At 37.6% G+C, this 20,380-nt stretch overlaps 1 protein-coding gene across 1 annotated transcript in view; it reads right to left on the bottom strand.

Moving 5' to 3' along the window:
- Nucleotides 1–423: 423 nt before the first annotated feature.
- LOC588871 (RNA polymerase II-associated protein 1) overlaps nt 424–20,380 on the bottom strand; it is a 26,990-nt gene continuing 7,033 nt past the window's right edge. The window contains exons 8-29 of the mRNA XM_030999172.1: nt 18,376–18,615; nt 17,929–18,050; nt 17,277–17,418; nt 16,719–16,921; nt 16,185–16,286; nt 15,401–15,568; nt 14,416–14,610; nt 13,679–13,886; nt 13,383–13,480; nt 12,749–12,906; nt 12,274–12,474; nt 11,392–11,611; nt 10,907–11,016; nt 7,502–7,853; nt 6,874–7,016; nt 6,322–6,516; nt 4,408–4,533; nt 3,729–3,892; nt 3,361–3,493; nt 2,055–2,220; nt 1,209–1,451; nt 424–811 (exon numbers count right to left, since the gene is read on the bottom strand). Coding sequence (XP_030855032.1) covers nt 638–811; nt 1,209–1,451; nt 2,055–2,220; nt 3,361–3,493; nt 3,729–3,892; nt 4,408–4,533; nt 6,322–6,516; nt 6,874–7,016; nt 7,502–7,853; nt 10,907–11,016; nt 11,392–11,611; nt 12,274–12,474; nt 12,749–12,906; nt 13,383–13,480; nt 13,679–13,886; nt 14,416–14,610; nt 15,401–15,568; nt 16,185–16,286; nt 16,719–16,921; nt 17,277–17,418; nt 17,929–18,050; nt 18,376–18,615 — 3,863 coding nt within the window. The 3' untranslated portion in view covers nt 424–637. The remainder of the gene's footprint in view (nt 812–1,208; nt 1,452–2,054; nt 2,221–3,360; nt 3,494–3,728; nt 3,893–4,407; nt 4,534–6,321; nt 6,517–6,873; nt 7,017–7,501; nt 7,854–10,906; nt 11,017–11,391; nt 11,612–12,273; nt 12,475–12,748; nt 12,907–13,382; nt 13,481–13,678; nt 13,887–14,415; nt 14,611–15,400; nt 15,569–16,184; nt 16,287–16,718; nt 16,922–17,276; nt 17,419–17,928; nt 18,051–18,375; nt 18,616–20,380) is intronic.

Here is a 20,380-nt window from a genome sequence, read left to right as displayed (position 1 = left end):
CATAATAATAACAGTTATAATAAAAGTAACAAACACCACGACATTAACAATGAAAATTGTGATAACAGAAATGATGACAATAATGATAACGATTACAATATCAGTGACAATAACAAGAACACTAACAGTTACAGTAACAATAACAATAACATTATGAATTGGAACATAAGAATTAGAACAACAATAATTGGATTTTTGTGGCATCTTTTGTCAAGGTTTACCAATGTCCAATTCTTCTGACCCTGTCCTCATCTGAGCTTCAGAATAGAGACTCATATTCATTAAACCTTACCGAGCATAGTTGTCAATTAACTATGTACAGTGAAACCTGTCTACAAAGACCACCCAGGGGAGACAAGAAAAGTGGTCTTTATAGGCAGGTGGTCTTTATGTACAGGTTTCTTTAGTACATGTTTCAATGAAACCATTATCAAGGGAAACCAAAAATATGGTCTTTGTAGACAGGTGGTCTTTCTATACAGGTGGTCACTGAAGCAGGTTTGACTGTATTATAGCCTATGTAATAACTTGACAAATTTACGAATATGGACCCTGATGTATTTAAAAGTGAAACGCGAGGGGGATGCATGCAACACAAAATACACAAACATGCTTATCCCTACTTCTTACCACTCCGTCATGACTGTCCTTCTTTGACTGTGTCCATCTTCTTGCTTCTCTGTTCTTGTATAGCTCTCTCTGCTGCTTGTAGGACTACCGACCTGTCCTCCGGCAAGGACTCGTAGGTGGTATAACCGTTTGGGTTGGTGGTATCTGGACCTCTGTAGAGCAGTAATAACTGTTTCAGATCCTGTGGGATTAAATTGATAAATATAAATTCTCCAATGTTTGCTTGATAAAAGGAAAATGTACCAGCACAGGTTAAGTTATGTTGACAATTACATTTGTAATATCATATCGTACTGGTAACTTTACAGAGTATATTAACTTACTTACTTTTACCGAGTGTTAACTTCTTTAATATTCAAAGTAAACACAAATCTATACAGGTACTCTATTACCCATCACCTAGTTTGTCCAGTGTCTAATTAATTTACTGATCTCTAGTTCACACTCAATCAAATATTATGATGATTAGAGTGACACATACATCACAAAATATGTTGAATACTGAATACCATTATGATTGAAATACATTTAAATAGATGATAAGCAAGGAAAGAAATAAGTGTGAATGATCAACCTACTTCATTATGAAGGCCCATTGTGCTTTTGATCAGCTTTAGTTTTGCCGTTGTTTCTCGTACTGTTTCAGCCTTTCCCTGTCCGCTGCTAAACATGAAATTGGCAACATGGTGGACTGCAACCAGGTGCATCATGGGACACCAGGTGGGCCGCACCTTTCCCTGGACCAAGTTCTGGAAGTACATGCTGATCAGAGATGGATCTCGCTCAGGAGGGTCCAGGAAGTTGTGTGTTGGAATGGGACACTGTTTGAGAGAAGGAATAAATAGAAATAAATTCGTTATAAATAATAATAATAATAATATTCTGTTTTTATATAGCGCTCAATACATCGATCCAACGATGTGCCTAAGCGCTTTACAGATATATTATTACCCGGTCATCGGATTCAGGCTTACCCGCACACAATGTGTGCACATTTTCCACTCCCTGGGGAGCATTCTAGCCAGTCGCCATTTTACAAGCGCACACTTGCTCGTCCAACCACATGAACTTTCGCATCCTACCGGGATGAACTGATCCAATCTACAGATCAATACTTGTGGGGGATGTTACCATACAATGTAGGAAGCAAACAGTCAACATGGCAAGTAGTTATAGGGGAGGGGACAATAGAACAGATATTTTATCTTCTGCACAGTTCGTATAATTTTATAAAATTTATTTTACATCCATGCACATTTACTTGTATGGATCTTGTCCAACATCAAAACATCACTATACATTCGTAAGAAAACCAACTGGATGCACCATAGAACAACTGATTTAAACCATCCTAATGAACTTGTACCACCACCCCCCCCCCCCCCCCTTAAAAAAATAAATAATAATTGAACACATGTAATTACCTTAGATGGGTGGCTGGGCAAGGTGCGTAGAAGATCAATGTGATCAAACCAGAGTGTCTTACGGAAGTGAATACTGAACCTCTGCTGAAGCGGTAGCAGCACATAGTGAGAAAACAGAAGATCTCCAAAGGATACAGCTTCATACTGAGCCAGTACAGCATTGAACCTTGGGAAAGAACATTACCGAAAAGAATGTTATTTTCATGTCAGATTCTATTATCATCATAGACATTCGGCCCTTACAAATATAATTTAATCAAGGACACCACCTTATAAAGAGTTGCAAATGATCTGGATGGATCGCAAGTCCTCCAATGAATTAAAAACTTTCAAGCTCCTATTTCTTTATTACAGTGTTACGATTGATATTAAGGCTGTGCACAACAGTGTAATGAGGTACCCGAGTACACTCCCAGGCTTACAAGCGAATACTCAAATATTCAGACGCCATGTTTTTTTATAATTTTTTTGATTTTTTTTAAATTTTTTTAATTTTTTTGTTTTTTTTTTTGTTTTTGTTGCCACCACCATACCTCTGGAACATGTGATATAACAAATAATCTGCACGTACTGTTAAGAAACACTAACAAAGCCCATGAATGTTTTGCTTACGATATTATTTTTCGATACTATCTTAAAAGATAGATAAATATAAAACGAAATAAATATATTTTTCAAAAATACAAAAATGAGAGATATAACGCGTGCCGTAAATTATTTTGGTGACAATAGTCAAATTACTGACTAATCGCCAATAAACCAAAACACAACAACAACAACAGTATCCCAGTTCTGTCGCCGAAAACGCATGCAATTTTACTTCGAAATGCAGTTGAAGGCGCCGATTTAATAATAATAATAACAGTAAACAATGCTGTTTTGAAAACCAAAGATGGTAGAATAATCCATTTTCCTCCAAGTCCAAACAGAAATCCAGACATTTAGTCCCATTTTCTGAGTGGTGAGTTTGACAGTGCTTGAGTTTGGAAACATTTTTTACCGACGGCACCATGCCAGCGGCCACCGCTCACCCAGGCACGGGTAAGCGTCGGCCTGGACAGATTTTTTTTTTTTGCGGCCGAATATTCGGGTACGAGAAATCGTACCCGAGTAGTTATCAACCATGCAGGTACTCGAGCATTCGACTACCCGTCGCAGCCCTAATTGATATAAAGCTACGATCGATTTTAAGACGGGCTAGATGTCATACATCAAGCTTTGATACAAGAGCAAATTCGGCAGACAAAATGCACAACTTTCAATGAAAGGGCGTTGCTTTAGGACATCTCTCATGGGCATGACTTACAGATCATTGAAAGATCCAAGTCCTGGAATCTCTTGGTCAAAGTCCATGTCCTTCATGTAATCTTGGCTTGTGTAGATCTTGAGTAGAGCAGCCAAGTAATGGTGGATTGATGGCTCCATGAACAAGTCACTGGCTGGAAAGGAACAGGACAATTACGAAAGATATTTGAATCCTTGTATTCTATGATTTTTGTAAGATAAAATATGATTTTCGTAATCAACATTATAGGTGGTACAGTTAAGACTAAATCAGTATGAATATTTGTAAGCGAATAAAATTAGCATCATTAAAAGCCGCTTGCAACCCTAAGACCGTAAATATCTCTTCATAAACACAATCTAAGCACCAGCAATGTTTGTGATATTTACCAGTGAGAAAGATGCAGTAGAGCCTCGCTATCTTGGCTGCTAGTGGAATAGACCTCAAGGTCAAAGGTCGCCATGTCTCCAGTATGAAGACCCACCCTAGTGTGTCTGTGATGGCGCCCATGATGTGAGGAGGGAGGGACTTCACAGTCTTCCCTTTCATCTCACTAGGAGGTGAGAAAATATAAAAGGCATCAAAAGAATGAATTTGCAAGTCATCTTGCACTGTCAAATAAAAGTGACGCTAGGTACATTTTGAAGCACATCTTTGTCAGCAAAAACAACTGCATGTAGTTTGACGAGTTAATACTTGTTTCATTTACAAGTGATGTAATACAAATATTGTGACTTATACAACACCAAAGTGTCTTTAGAAACATTTATGTTCAATACCACATTTCATTTAGTTTGTATTTTTTACAATTGGATTTGAAAACTGTTTCAATGAAAACATACCAATAAGATCATGGCTGTTTTCTAGTTGACTAATTAAAACAAGACAGTGAAAATGTGTCTGTCACACAAATGAATGAATCTTTGCAGATGGGTGTGGAACATATATTCTAAGAGATTTATTATAAATTGCTTCCAACTGACCAAGAGCTAAAAGCCTGGATTCTAGCATGCGCTTGAAAACTAAATCTTAATTGTGATTGATGATGAACGAGTCAATGGAACTCACGCTTTCTGGGCTTCTGAGAAGATCTGAACCAGAGGTAAGAAAGGCCAGTCGATTGGAAGGACAGGTCCCAGGAATGGAGGTAGATTGAGACTGGTCACTTCATGGTGTCTACCTGTACACCTAGCCCTACACAAGATAAAGAACTAGAGGTAAGAAGGACCAGTATGTTGGTAGTAAAGACAAACAAGGGTTGGTAGACTTAGACTAGTCACTTCATGGTGTAAAGAACTAGAGGTAAGAAGGACCAGTATGTTGGTAGTAAAGACAAACAAGGGTTGGTAGACTTAGACTAGTCACTTCATGGTGTAAAGAACTAGAGGTAAGAAGGACCAGTCTGTTGGTAGTAAGGACAAACAAGGGTTGGTAGACTTAGACTAGTCACTTCATGGTGTAAAGAACTAGAGGTAAGAAGGACCAGTATGTTGGTAGTAAAGACAAACAAGGGTTGGTAGACTTAGACTAGTCACTTCATGGTGTAAAGAACTAGAGGTAAGAAGGACCAGTCTGTTGGTAGTAAGGACAAACAAGGGTTGGTAGACTTAGACTAGTCACTTCATGGTGTAAAGAACTAGAGGTAAGAAGGACCAGTCTGTTGGTAGTAAGGACAAACAAGGGTTGGTAGACTTAGACTAGTCACTTCATGGTGTAAAGAACTAGAGGTAAGAAGGACCAGTCTGTTGGTAGTAAGGACAAACAAGGGTTGGTAGACTTAGACTAGTCACTTCATGGTGTAAAGAACTAGAGGTAAGAAGGACCAGTCTGTTGGTAGTAAGGACAAACAAGGGTTGGTAGACTTAGACTAGTCACTTCATGGTGTAAAGAACTAGAGGTAAGAAGGACCAGTCTGTTGGTAGTAAGGACAAACAAGGGTTGGTAGACTTAGACTAGTCACTTCATGGTGTAAAGAACTAGAGGTAAGAAGGACCAGTATGTTGGTAGTAAAGACAAACAAGGGTTGGTAGACTTAGACTAGTCACTTCATGGTGTAAAGAACTAGAGGTAAGAAGGACCAGTCTGTTGGTAGTAAGGACAAACAAGGGTTGGTAGACTTAGACTAGTCACTTCATGGTGTAAAGAACTAGAGGTAAGAAGGACCAGTCTGTTGGTAGTAAGGACAAACAAGGGTTGGTAGACTTAGACTAGTCACTTCATGGTGTAAAGAACTAGAGGTAAGAAGGACCAGTCTGTTGGTAGTAAGGACAAACAAGGGTTGGTAGACTTAGACTAGTCACTTCATGGTGTAAAGAACTAGAGGTAAGAAGGACCAGTATGTTGGTAGTAAAGACAAACAAGGGTTGGTAGACTTAGACTAGTCACTTCATGGTGTAAAGAACTAGAGGTAAGAAGGACCAGTCTGTTGGTAGTAAGGACAAACAAGGGTTGGTAGACTTAGACTAGTCACTTCATGGTGTAAAGAACTAGAGGTAAGAAGGACCAGTCTGTTGGTAGTAAGGACAAACAAGGGTTGGTAGACTTAGACTTGTCAATTCATGGGTTCTACTTGTAGAACTACAGATAAGATAAGACAGTCTATTGGTAAAAGGGGAACTATGAGGGGAAGAGGTGGAAAGCATCATGAAACTTTATTTTATAGTTTAAGAATATACATTTCTTATATTACAATTACATAGTAATATCGACAGGTTTTCTATAGCTTCCACATTACTTCATGCAAGGGCCGTTAAATTTGGAGATTAAAGGAATTGAATTCAGCAGTCATGTAATAATCTTATGAGAGGGAGAGGGGAAAAGCATCATCAAAATGGGTTAATAGATTCAAGAATATACATTTCTCATAATACGATTTAAAAGTAATATTGACAGGGGTTCTATAGCTTCCACATTACCTCATACAAGGGCCAATAAATTTGTAGATTAACGAAAATGTATTCACAAGTCATGTAGTAATCTTACCTTGATCTAGCCAAGGATGGCTGCTCCTTGCCAAAGTAGACCATGTAGAGGTTTCTAATACTAGCTAATCTCTGATAGGCCTCCTGCAGGAGCTCTCCTTTACTCATATCACGCTCCTTGCGGGTCGGCTCCTTGTCCGAGAATGTCAGGAATTCAGCCAGATCAGAAGCCATGGGATCTCCTACATTTCCCTCTCTATATAAACAAGAAATCACCACAATCAATCAATGAAGACAATATAATTGAGAATAAAATCTATATATAATGTCAGAATGTTTAATTAGGTAAAGGCTCCAATAGTACACTATTAAATTGTGATCATGTTCACAAACTTCTACACATATCAGTTAATTATATATTGGTAAAAGGAAAAACTTCATGGTCCCAACACACAACAATATTTGAATTGCTTTTAAAAGAATACTGAACATAAAAATGGTCCTGATTAATGCTAGTGTAAATTATCTACTTTGAAATTTCTGGAATGATGAGCACAAGTCAGGGAGTGGCAAATACACCGACAAAGGTAATGTTAATAATGGATTGACTTACGCAAGGAACTCTGTACTGAAGAGAATCATTGATAAGAGATCATGTGCATAGTGTTCATAACCGGGCTGAAGTCTAGCTAGTAGCTTCATAGCAGCACTGTGGTACAACTGACTGTGATGCTTACAGGAATCTACTTGCTGGACCTGTGAAATGATACCAAATGAATCTTATGAATAGTGAGCAAGGCAGGACGATAGCAAAGTAATGGCACGTTAAAATGACAGATTAATTCTTTGTTTACAATGATCCCATGGTATCGCTTGCTTGGTAGGTGCCTTGTCTGTTCCAGTTATTGGCAATGAAGGCTTTCCAACAACATCTATCCCTGGTTATTTATAAGGTGCAGCTACTGCTGTTACAAGTCAACCCAATGAACGGATCCATGTATTCAATATGCTGTTTCTCTCTGTTCCATCCCCCCCTTTTTTTCTCAATCAACATCGTATTTTCTGTGCCCTTGGTTCTTATTATTAACCTACAAACTAAGGTCCCTTTAAGAGTGGGACCTACCGACAGATTTAATCAAGTCAAATAATATTGACAAACTGTTTTATAAATGTACCAGCATGATCATTAATGAAATAATTATTGCAAGAAGATATAAATAGACTGCATGTTAAACACTTACCACACACTGGAATATCTTGATGAGGAAGTACACAGCCGTATGCTCATGTACTGCAAAATGTTCAGCAAGGCCCACGCTACCACACGCACCATCTGCACAGAAGTTCTCCAAGTACGGCAGGACATAGCAACTCAGTACGATGGGTTCAAATCTGGGTGCAACGCCTTTGTGTATCTTGATCATCTGGTACGTCAGCCTAAAGAGGGCAGCACCATAGCCCAACGTTGATGTCTTACGGACACAAGGGAGCGTTTCATCGCTGGAATCGTCGCTATGGCAGGAGAAGCTTGGGAGTGCACGCGTTGAGTATCTCTTGTGGTTTGTAGGTCGGTATGTCAGTGATGAGTGCACTCTGAATGAGATGTATGAGTAAAAACACTAGGTGATAGATTTTTTCATACTGGCTCATTACCTGATTTTCTGCCTTGATCATGTCAATGACATTAACATTCTTACACCATTCAATTGCTGTTACTTGGAATGATACACTGTAGCATAAATGATGAAACCTACTGCAACAGCTAACAAAGATCATACTGCACTCAATTATAGATTTTTAAAAAAAGAACAACTGTCTCAACTGTTCGCATGTTCATCCCAAATGCTTGCACACTACCTAAGGTGTACTACCTTGATAATATTTTGATGGAAAAAATGGCGGCAATTTTTTCATCATGCATGAGAAAAGCTACCAATGTGCTGAAAAGAAACGTCTTGATGATAAACTGAGTTGTACAGTAGGTGAGTATCATGCAGGATGCAGCTCCTCACAGTCGAAGCAACCTGTGAAGTTAACCCGTCAGAACACTGAGAGTTTTGAAGCAAAGAAGACATGTGTAATTTGCAATAAGTGGCTAAAGGGAAAGGAGCCAGTGCATAAGGTATCAACAAAGAACAGTCTAATGTTAATTGAGGAGAGGGCAAGGAAGCTCGGCAGAGATGACATATCACGGAGAGGCGGTGACATGATATGATGGCCAATGATATAACCTATCATTCATCATGTATGAGCAAATTTAAGGGCCTTAGCCTTCGTTCTGGTTGCTCAAAGTCAAACCATTATGATTTTGCATTCGGCCGACTAGTAGATAAGCTGGAAGCTCCTCTTTTTCATGATCTGTCTGGATTCCTCGTAGAATCACTCTGTGATAGGTACCGAGACATTCTTGAGGAGCTTGGTGTCGATACATGAGATCAATTTTGGGCAACTGTCTTGAAACAGAAGTTACAGGAACACTATGGGTCACATATTACAGTCTTCGATCAAACAAAAAGGTTAAGGATTTATATGTGATTCCACAGTACCACTTGGTGACGCACTGGATAAACTGAGGTGCCTAGAAGGAGATGATTTAAAGAAAAAACACCACACACTCCTGCAAGCATCAAAGATTCTTAGTGCAGATTGTGAAAAGTGGATTTAATTCAACTGAGATTTCCTTCACATCTGCGTACAATATGGTTCCAGAATCACTCTTCAACTTCTCAGCAATGCTGTTTAATGACCATGCACCAGAATTGAGTGAAGAGGTGAAAGAGTTCATGTAGACCAGGTAACAGCAGAAAAAGCTATCATCATGTCACAGTATGTCCTACAGTATGTATTTGGCATACCCACACCTTTAGGAACTGCCATTGCGTCCTACATATTGAATCAGACACGAAGCAAATCACGAGTAGTGCTGAACAACCGAACTAGCATGGGGATCAGCTACAAACGTCTTCATCAGAAACACACAGCACAGTTTGAAGGCCATGCAACAGGTTGAAACTGGTGGTGTTTACGTCCCAGAGACCATGGCAAGAAGTGGCGAAATTCCCCATGTGTTTGCCATGGACAATCTAGACTGGAAGAAGAAAACACTTGAAGGTGGGAGTTTCAATGCTACTACTGCAATCATCATTGAAAACCAGAGTTGGTGAGGGCCCAAGAATGTACTTGACTGCACACTTCCATGTCAGACATAAAAAAAAACTCTCTTTGATGTTGAAAACCCACCTCCATCTACATGCCATATCTCAGCTAGAGACAGGCAGACACCTAGGTCACTTCGGTGCATAGAGAAACTGGAGAGTCTAATGACTCAGGATGTTTTGCTTATGTGGTGCCTAAGTAGAATGATCACACCATGGCAACTGTTGGATGCTTCTACAGATTTAGATGCAGGACTTCCGGGCATTTCTGCATTCTGTGCTGACCTCCACCCATATAGACAGGCGACCATCATTGGCTATCTTCCTCTGATCCCATCCTCTCCAACCGACCCTGCTGTACTAAAGGAAAGGATGATGCAACTTGTCAGGACATCACTTGCACTTGGCGACAAATATACAATTATGACTGGAGATCAGGCTACATATGAGCTCGCCGTAGATATCAGAGACAAGCATCATAGTTCGGCAATGCGGTCTTACTGCTGGGTGGCTTTCATCAAGCTCACAACTACTTGAAAGCAGTTTGTAAGATCAAAAAATTGCAAAATGCTTCAGAATTCCCATGAACAGTAATCAGCCCTGCGGGAACAGACGATGCTTTTCCAAGAATCAATGGTTGAGCAACCAAAGGCAATCTTCTGGTCCACATTCCTCCATATGTCAAATGTTCTCCATAGATTTATCGACTACCAGCGAAAAGCTGACTGGGTAGGACACCTCTGTGAATCATATCGAATGCTACCTTACCTCACAGCAGCAGGGCATTACAAATATGGGCAGCAGTCTCTGCCTCTGTATCTGGATGAGATGAAGAAACTTCCTGAAACAACCCCTGATGTACATGAAGCACTTATGGTGCATTTGTTGGAAGAAGAGCAGATGGCAAGCACAATTGTGTTTCTCGTGACATGCTCCTTTAACAGACTTACAATGCAGGTGCCAAGGAAGCTAGCGGTCTTGACGGAATTACACTATACCTTGCTGCACGGTGAAATGGGTTTACACAAAATCCATCACTGCATCCGCCTCTGCACAGTTGAAATCAATGCTGCATCTTCACTTTGAAAAAATGGCCGTCATTTTTTGTCAGCAGCATATTTTTGAGGTAGTCCACCTGGAAGTTGTCAAGGGAGTTCCTCTGAACAGGTCGATATTCAACAACCTATTACAACATTCCATGTCCCAAGAACCTGTCTTGCCCCATAGGTACACTATATATTTTACAGATCTGTAACATAAATAGTACCTCCAATCTCTTCATTATAAATGGACCAAATGTTTGCTCTGCATCAACATTAATTTTGTTTAAATGCTCGACTAACATAATGAGTATGATTTGGTTTAAATCACAATGTAAGGCAATATCTCTTCTTGCTTTGACTACTGCTTCATAAGTTTGACCACATCAGTGAATCTGAATTATTTTCATGACAGCTGAAAATTGATAGCTACATTGCTACATAAACTTACTGTAGATTATGAACTGCGGAGTAGAAAGAGGATGACTTCATGTACGGAAGCAGCACACCATCAACAAAGGTTTCAACCTGATTCAATGAGTTCACTGGATTATAAGATGCCTGAAAGAACATATACACAGAGAGTAAAATCATTTTGAGAGGAATGAAGTTTTCATAAAAAGTTAGTTCTAGAAGTAGTATATTGAGGTTCCATTTCGCTAGAATTGCTTGCTCAGACAAAAATGAATGCTTAGTTTCAATAAGGTTACAAACATAGTCTGTTGGAGACAAAAAGGCATTAACTCAAATGCCCTTTTGGCTCTAATCAGACGATAAAGAGGGCTTGTTTGGGGATGACTGTTTTACCTGACAGGGCACGAGCGCACTCACTTGGTTTAAAACCTGGGACCTCCCGGTTACGAGAACACAGCTCTTCCACTGAGCCATATAATCCAATTAGCAAGTCATGCAAGAAGGATGAATAGGATTGCATACCTGAAGTGTGTAGTTTGAATAGAAGGTAGCTAAGAAGTCCATAGCACTGCCAGCCAATGAGCTTGCTTCGGGTGATAGCACCTCAGTACATCCAGTCATCTCAACCAACCAGCGATGAGTACACGTCTCTAGGGGTGTGGCCAAACCAGTCACATGACTCCAATCAATGGGAGGTGGGCTGATCGCTTCTCTAGGGGCCTCTTTGTTTGTAGCATCATTTCTGTAATTCACATGAATAGATTTATCAAAGAAATACTGTTTTCTAACTTATGAACTGTGGAAATTTAAATGCTGTTCAGAGTAAGAAGGATGTATGTTACATAATGATTCAACATTGTATTTATGGTCCTCAACCGTTGAAATGCATATGTAGAGGGTTTTATGATTGCACATCTTATACATATATATGTGTGGAGGTTGCATTCTAATATTATGATATCAGTTCAGAGTCAGATGGGCATTAACTCTGCATTAATGCATATAAGTTAATGCCCTTCTGATGATAATAATAATAATAATAATAATATTTAATTTTTATATAGCGCTTAATACAAATGACTCTCAACAGAATACAATGGGTAGGTAAAGGACCTGTTCATACTGTAGTTTTAAAGACAGTCCAGATGCTTCCTACAGTGGTATGTCATTTTGACGAAATGTTCCTTGAAATATAGACAGTTTTGCATCCGTGGTGAGACACTTCATAGAAAAGATCATGAATTTTCTTTAAAGTCTGTTTTTTCTCTTGTATACTATTAAGTTAAGTCTACACTGAAATTGAGTTTCCTTATGAATATAACATAATCATCACTTATCTTCTCTTTATATATTCACTTAGGAATGGTGATTAAAATGAACTCATTCTAGATTAAAATGAATCACCTCATTGCAAACTTTCCCTGAAGCTCTGCTGCTGTTCCTGCAACCTGCACTACTCCCTCCAGCAGAGAGATCAATGCAGTTGCTCTGATCAGCTGTAGCCTATGTACCAAACAGGTAGTCTTCTCGACAGTGGATGGCAGAGGGAGGACTGACAGCCTTTGGAAGATCTGGAGCTGTTGCATCAGTAGAGGATACAACTCTCTATGGAGGTAAGAGAATATTTATTATTTCTTTGCTATCTATTCTTTTCAATGTAAAATACTCTTTTTGTTATAATAATCAAAATCAATTTCGATAATTTCTCTGTTTAATATTAATCTTAGATAATTTGTATCATGTCATGGAAAGCATGTGTTATACCAAACAAAATCATATTTAACTGGTTAAAGTGCTCCTTTATAACAGGAATCTCTATCAGGCATAGACAAGTGAAACAAATGAGATAATTCTGAGATAATTTGCTCCCCTAACCCACCTGTAAGCATCACAGCCGAGCCCGTATCTAACGCAAGCTGACCATGTTTTCAAGCTCTCGATACTGAGATGAAACGCTTCTCCTACGTTGAGATTCATATCAGTAGGCTCCATGGAGAAGTATCGGATGATGATTGTCAACAATGGATACTTGGATAGCTAGATCATCAAGAGTTTGGGATGAAAATGAAAATTTATCTTTTATGAAACGTAGTCTACAAAATATAAAGTCATATAGATAGGAAAGGAGATCCCCCACCAAAAAACAAAAAAACAAGAAAGATCAATAGAAATACGAAAGGTCAAAGAAAAATAATCAATTGATAATTTTTGGAAGCCTGACATGTCAAGAAGCTGAACAGGAAGAGATAGTGATGAAGAAACAGAAGAGTGTATACCTTAAAGTAAGAAGCTACCGAGAAAAAGTGTTTGGTACTTGATACTACTCAACAAAAATAATCTTATTTTCTTTAATTCATCTTTCTTGTTTGTATTTCTTCAGTGAAAAGTGAAGAAAAAACAATCTCTTTATCTTTCAGTGATTCAATAAATTTCACCTGTGTCTGATAACCAATACATTTAATACATCACAAACACATTCTAAAATTCGCTGATATACAAGCAATCATACTCACCAGCGTTGCAGCGATGTGTCTACCACTGAGACACAACACTCTCACTAGTTTCATGGCAAGAGTAGTAGGGTGCCCATATAAATCTGAAACTGGATCATCTGCAACAAAAAGCAAAACTAGAGGTCAAAATAAATATGTGATAAGAACAATGTTTTGCCACCCATTCCTTAAAATATGATTCCAAAATTCCTACATTTTGTAATCATTAAAATTGTTATTTCAAAAGGGAGGTATGGAGCCTTACAAAAATATATTTTTAATATTAGAAATAGATTTACAACACAGCCCCAACTGACCTTGTTTCTGCCATGAACTCGTTGGCAAGAATTCTCTGATAATGGTGTCCATCAGACGAGGGCACTTCATGACTTCCAGGGCTGCTTCAGCGGAGTGTCTTGCCATTCTGATGAGGAAAGCTAGAATGTTTAAGATGACCGGTGGTGTTGGCCTGACCACCTCTAGGATGTAACGCAGACGGGGTAACACAGACATCTTCAAAAGACCCTACAATGAGAATCAATGGAGTAGAGTAGCAGACAGTGCATGTCATCAATTGAGATTCAGATTGATTTTATTGGTCCATTTGGAAATTCAGTTTTGTACTCTGGCACTCAAAGTTATTACTTTAATTACTTTGTACTTTGCATTTTTAGTGTCCAAATGCTGCAGTTTCTCTGTCGATTTCTTGAAGAGTACACAGCAAAAGTTGCAGGTGATATCCACTAATGAAACACTAATGAAATTGTTACAGTACTTTGACTATTATGACTATTGCTCACAAGTACTATACAACAAAAATCAAAAGAAGCAGATTTGTTATGGTTTCGTTATCTATTCATGTTATGTGTAACATATTTCAAAACAAGTTCTGATAGTCTCTAAATGACAAGAATTTACATTGCAAAGAAATTTAAGCTAATAAGAATTAAAAGTGAATTTATCTCAATTGAAAATAAATTAAATAAACTGCTTTTAAGAACCTGTGTTAGAAGCCAAATTTTACATTTAAAGACAAGAATTGTCACTGTATTACCTTGATGACATCTTGACTTGCAATATGTTCATCTGGCTTGGTCTGTTTTTGTTCTTCCTCCTCCTCCTCCTCCTCATCATCATCATCGAGATCATCATCTTCATCCTCATCTTCATCACCTTGAGCATCTTTCCTTGGTAGCATGGGAGGTACACTGCATCCTAGGTGCCATGTGAAGGTTTTATCTAGGGCCTCCTACAATGAAATAAGTTAATTCCCGCCATGAGTGATTGCGTTAGATCATAAACATAATAACATTTGGAGTGGAAATTATCAGCCTGCTCCCAAGAAATTGATACAATCTTGACTAAACTACAGCTCAGACAATGAGAGATGAGAAAATGCTTTAATGAAAAAACATTTCATAGAGATAGTCATGAGATAATCCGCTGAAAAAAATTAAATTCATAAAATATCTTTCTGAAAAGAACTTTGGTCTTAAAATTTCTTTCTATGTATTACTGGTCTTGTCAACTAATAAAATGTCACATGCATGTAAAACTGTAATATTCGGTCAATTCCAAGCATTGCAGAATTACTTTTCTAGAGAATTTTCAATTTTTAATAAAGAATATAAAAGACATCTTAATAAAACCATATAAATTAATGATTTATTAACTTATATGAGGTACTCTCATAATATTTTGGTTTCCTATCAGCCATTCATCAAATTTATGAAATATTTAGATTTGTTACAAAATTCCAAAGAAATGCGCATCAAAAACAAATTTGGGCCTGTATGAATCATTGTAGAATACTTCTTTAATGAATTTATCTTATGCTCAAAGACAATCCCAACTTTCTGACTGTGATGCAAAACTATGAAAAATGTTTACACAGATACTTGTGCCTAACATGCTGATATTTCAGAAGTTCATATTGATTGTATCATGAATTGTTACTTTGCAATGCATCCTGGACACACAACCTCATAACCAGGAATAGTACTGCCTACCTCATCAGAAGGGATTCTTTTATTACCTACCTCATCACCAGGTTGGACAAGAAGAGCTGCTAGAGCCTCAACCCCTGCAGAGTGAACTCCTTCATTAGTATCATCTAAGGACCATCTCAAGAGGAATAGAACACCAGCTTTCAGGAGTCTGGAGATCAGAGGACTTCTTAACTGACCACCAAGACAGTCTGCTCTGTACTGTATAACATGAAAAGTGAAGGACAATTAGCTATCAAAGGATATAAAGAAACAAAATGTACAAGGCTTTCTGCTCCTTAATGTATGAAAATCAGAATGATCATTAATCCTATCATCTAATAAATATCCCAACTTCAAGAGTCTAAAGATCAAAGGACTAATTGTATTTAATTTGATTTAACTTATTTAAATTTCAAAAAGGTTATTGATAAGAAATCATTCACGGTCAGATGGCCAATTTGCAGATTTGTTTAAAATCAGAATAGATAAAATGGATACAAAAATTAATCATAATACATTAATATCACAGGAAAATAAAATATTGGTATGTAAGTACTAAGCACAAGATAGTCTATTCTGTAATGCAAAGTTTGAAAGTGAAGAACCATTGCAGTGATTAATTGACTAAGTGAGAAGGAATAGCCTTTTCCTTTCACTTGTCAAAGTATAATACAGGATAATCAAGAAAGCTGAATCCACACATAACTTACTCATATATTATCATCATATCATCCACTGATGATCTGTGACATGCTTAGTTTTGTAATGAATGAATCTCAAGTTCCATTAAAGCAACTACTTTCAGTTATTAAATCCAATCTCAATTCAAACTTACATTGTAGATGAGTCTTGCAAGTGTTTGTAGTGCTAGTACTCTCTGCTGTATGACTGCACTCCGAGACAGTGTAAATAACTCCTCTAGTGTATATCCAGGTACCTACAAAGAAAGTACAGACGTCTTTATTATAAGGACAAGAAAAAAACCATTCTTTTACTGTTGTGTTGTATTGTATTTATTGGTTTATTGAGACAAAAGTCATTGAGCATGCAGCTGATAGCTGACATTGTTAAATTTACAGAGTAAAATGTGCATGGCATAAAAATAAATTGATAACACATTAAAAGATAAAGAAAACTAAACTAGTACCATTGTTGCTTTTTTTTTTTTTTTTAAATTATCAAATATCATAACAAAAGCAGTATAAAAATTTATGGGAGGGCAGCAAAAAAAGACAAGAAAGTGAAAGAAACATTGAACAGAAAATGACAAGTAAACAATTGCAGCAAATTGAAAAAATGTTCCCCGAGTGATTTTGCCAACCATCTCAACATTTCAACACCTAAATATGTCAATATAATTCCAAGTTACCTCTTGTTCTGCTCCATGATGAAAGAGTCCTTCCCTGACCGATACAAGAGCATCTCGAGCCACCAGCTGACCATTGAAATCAAATCTAGCCTGAGACCCGGTCTGAGACTTGGCAGATGGCTTGGGCAAATCATCCATCCATTGCAGTTTATCATCTTCTCTCTTCTTCATATTCAGCCATTCACTCTTCACATCTACTGGTACTGTAAATGATGAATAAGGATGATTTCTTTCACAACTTGTACGTTCTAAAAACTATTCCATCTGAGATGTGATTTGTTGATAAGCCATTAACTATCAAAACTATCACTACATTCTGCTTGTAAGTGTCGGCTTGCATGGTGATGTAGATATCACTACATTGTAAGGGAATTAAGCAATTTATTGTCACAACATCCATAAACTAATCCATGACTAGACTATCTTGCAAATATCCTTCCTATGCAACTTCAGAGAAACAAGAACAATTTATGTCGCTACTGCATTTCAAGGATGTGTACTTCAGAAGAATCAATCCAACAACAAACAAATCATAGATAAGAGTTACTTTCCACTAACCTTTTCCATTTTTATCTTCTGTAGTAGAAGTGATTTCATCAGCTTTTCTATCTGAAATATCTTTGTCTTCTAAAGAATCTGCTACGTCACCTTCTTTCATTCCTGTATCCATCTGTTCACCAGCTTCATTGTCAGGCACACGCTACATTGTAAAAGATACAAGAATTAATCACAAATTAGTGGGTCATTGAGCGGGCACAGGCATCAGAGTGGGGCGAGGTTAAGGGGATGGTGCACCAGTCATAATGATGGATGAAATGTAAATTCCCAAGGCAACCTAATACAGGAAGACATTCCGTCATCTTGTTCTATGTTCTTTTTTCCCCTCTCCCTTTCTTTCTCTCTCATATTGTCTTCTCATAACTATGCCACTTCTGTAATTTATGAAATAAACTTACTGATAAAGTTATTATACTAATTTCCTTTAATATATAAGATATCAATCACCCAAGTCAAAATGATATAAAATATGAACTTGATTACATAACTTCAAAAAAAGTCTTCTAAGAAGACAATGTATGGGGTGAATTTGAAAATGACCAACAGAAAATTCAACATTAGGATGATTTGCAGTAATCCTGTCTATTCTGAAAACACTTGCCCCTCATAGAAAGGCAACTTATCAAAGTAAAAACAGAGTACTGATATTTACCTGTGTTGACGGAGATATGACAGAGACAGGTTCGCTCATTGGTGGAGATTCTTGATTACTGCCATTTTTATTTTGAACAGTGCCTTTTTTTCTTGCTTGAAGGAAGGCTACTAAACTAGGATCTGTATAAAATACAATCATCATACATGTAGATTAAAAATTCCTTAATGCATGTACCATATTATTTTCGAACTGATGAATGATTTTCTAATAAATTTAGATATTTCCAGCTATATAACGAAGAATACATACACAAACTTTTCTCTTTTTGTTTTTAGAAATCATCAGATCTTACAGATATGACAAATAATTTCTTTTTAACTATAAAGTGCACAGTTGGAATTTTGTCTCTGTCACTCTCACATTGTAACTTCTATCTCTTTCATACTAAAGTTAAATATAAAACAATTGGGACCCGATTCAACCATTCCCTCCCATTTTCTTTACCTAACATTGCTTTTAGTTTAGCTTGCTCCAGGAGAATCTCTTCCTCTGACATGGCAGCCATCTTGGATTGGTTTTCAGTCTGAATGTCCTGTGTGGTTTGCATGGCAGCTTCATTAGGAACGCCCTCATTCATCTGACCACTATCTTTCAATATACCACTATATGACACTGATGAAGATGATGATGATGGTACTGTTCCAGATATCGGTTTTACGTTTGATTGTGATGGCAACGATGAATCTGAAATATGTAAATGAAAATGTACCTTTTAAATAACATGACAAAAGTTAAGGCATAACTAATCATTTCCATTGCATCTACTTGCATTCTAAGCATTTACCAACGAGTTTCATAATACTATAATGATAGCAATATAATGACATTTCATGGTACATTCAGCTTAACTTTCACCTTTCTTTCTTGCTATGAGGTGCCATGAGGTACAGTACACGCCGAAAATCTCCGCAACACGATTACACGATTTATTTTTAGGATTACACGGTTTACACGATTCACCTGAATCGTGTAACTGTGTAATCGTGTAAATTTACATGATTGAAGAATGTCGCTCTGAATCGTGTAATCGTGTAAATAGTTAAGTGCATTGGTCGGATGATTCGACCAGATGTAACAATCGTGTAACTGTGTAATCGTGTAAATTTACACGATTGAAGAATGTCGCTCTGAATCGTGTAATCGTGTAAATAGTTATTAGGGTTATAAGGGCATTGGTAGAACGATGCGACAAGCTGCAACAATCGTTAAATCTTATCCTGCTGACACCAATTGCTTTATACACAACTTACCTTCAGTGTACATCAGTTAATTACTGTACTTTATATTCGTGTATAAACCTCAGCACTTTCCACTAACATGTATCGTATACTAATCCGTGAGAAACAGGAAGACATGATAGATGAAATAGTAAAGGAAAAAAGATAGCTACGAGGAGAAGGGAACATATAAAAGGAAAATGAGGGTTGAAAGGCACGATAAAGATAAACAGAAAAAAAGAGAGAAAAAAGGGAAAACTAAAAAGTTGACCGGAAGAAAAGAAAGAGTGAAATAGAGTGATAAAAAAAAGAAGGGCGAAACCTAGTAAAATTAACAGAAATGAGAAGGCTATGAAACGGAGAGGAAAAGAGACAAATTAATAAGGTAAGAGGGGAACATAATGAGGGAAAGAGAGGCGAGAAAGATATGGGGGAATGGAAAGATATTGAAAGAAAGAGAGAGAGTGAGAGAGAGAGAGAGAGATAAAAAAAGCTTTAGTTGAAAGAAAAGGGGCACCGATCAGATTTTAATAGGGGCATTTATCGGAGTTGATGGGGGCATTTATCAAAAGTGAAGAGGGGTACTTCTCGTACTTAAAGAGGGATACTTACTAGAGATTAAAAGGACACTAATGAGAATGGAAAATGGACACTTATTGTAAAGGAAAATAGGAACTCGTCGAAGGAAAAGGGGTGTGTGTCAAAAGAAAAGGAGCTCTTATCAGAGTTGAAAAGGGGAAGGGGCACTTACAAATTAATAGGGACACTTGTCAAAGTAAAATAGGTACTTTTCCTACATACAAAGGGGCACTTTGGGGGAACTTGAAAAAGTGGGGGGGGGGGGGGGGGGACACTGTGCCGCTAGCTAAACGTAACTCAAAGACAGTTGGCCATTCACTTATTCTATTCATTCTCGGCTTGCAACTGTCACTATGAACATGACAGACAATGAAAGCGGACAAAATATACAGTTCCTCAGGTAGACAAAGGAACATCCCTTCACTGCTATTATGTGAAAATGTGTAGAACAGGTGAATATGCATGTGACACCTGTTCTACACAATTTTACATAATAGCAGTGAAGGGATGTCCCTTTGTTTACCTGAGGAACTGTATATTTTGTCCGCTTTCATTGTCTGTCATGTTCATAGTGTGTTCCTTACACTCTGTAGCCAGTGGCTTACATACTTACATACATGTAATACCTATTGTTCAGGGAGATCCTATGTTCA

Source organism: Strongylocentrotus purpuratus, unplaced genomic scaffold (assembly GCF_000002235.5).
Source record: "Strongylocentrotus purpuratus isolate Spur 01 unplaced genomic scaffold, Spur_5.0 spur5_scaffold_5, whole genome shotgun sequence".
Lineage (NCBI taxonomy): Eukaryota > Metazoa > Echinodermata > Echinoidea > Camarodonta > Strongylocentrotidae > Strongylocentrotus > Strongylocentrotus purpuratus.
The sequence above is the reverse complement of the archived record's forward strand: the minus strand, read 5'-3'. Positions and strand labels throughout refer to the sequence as shown.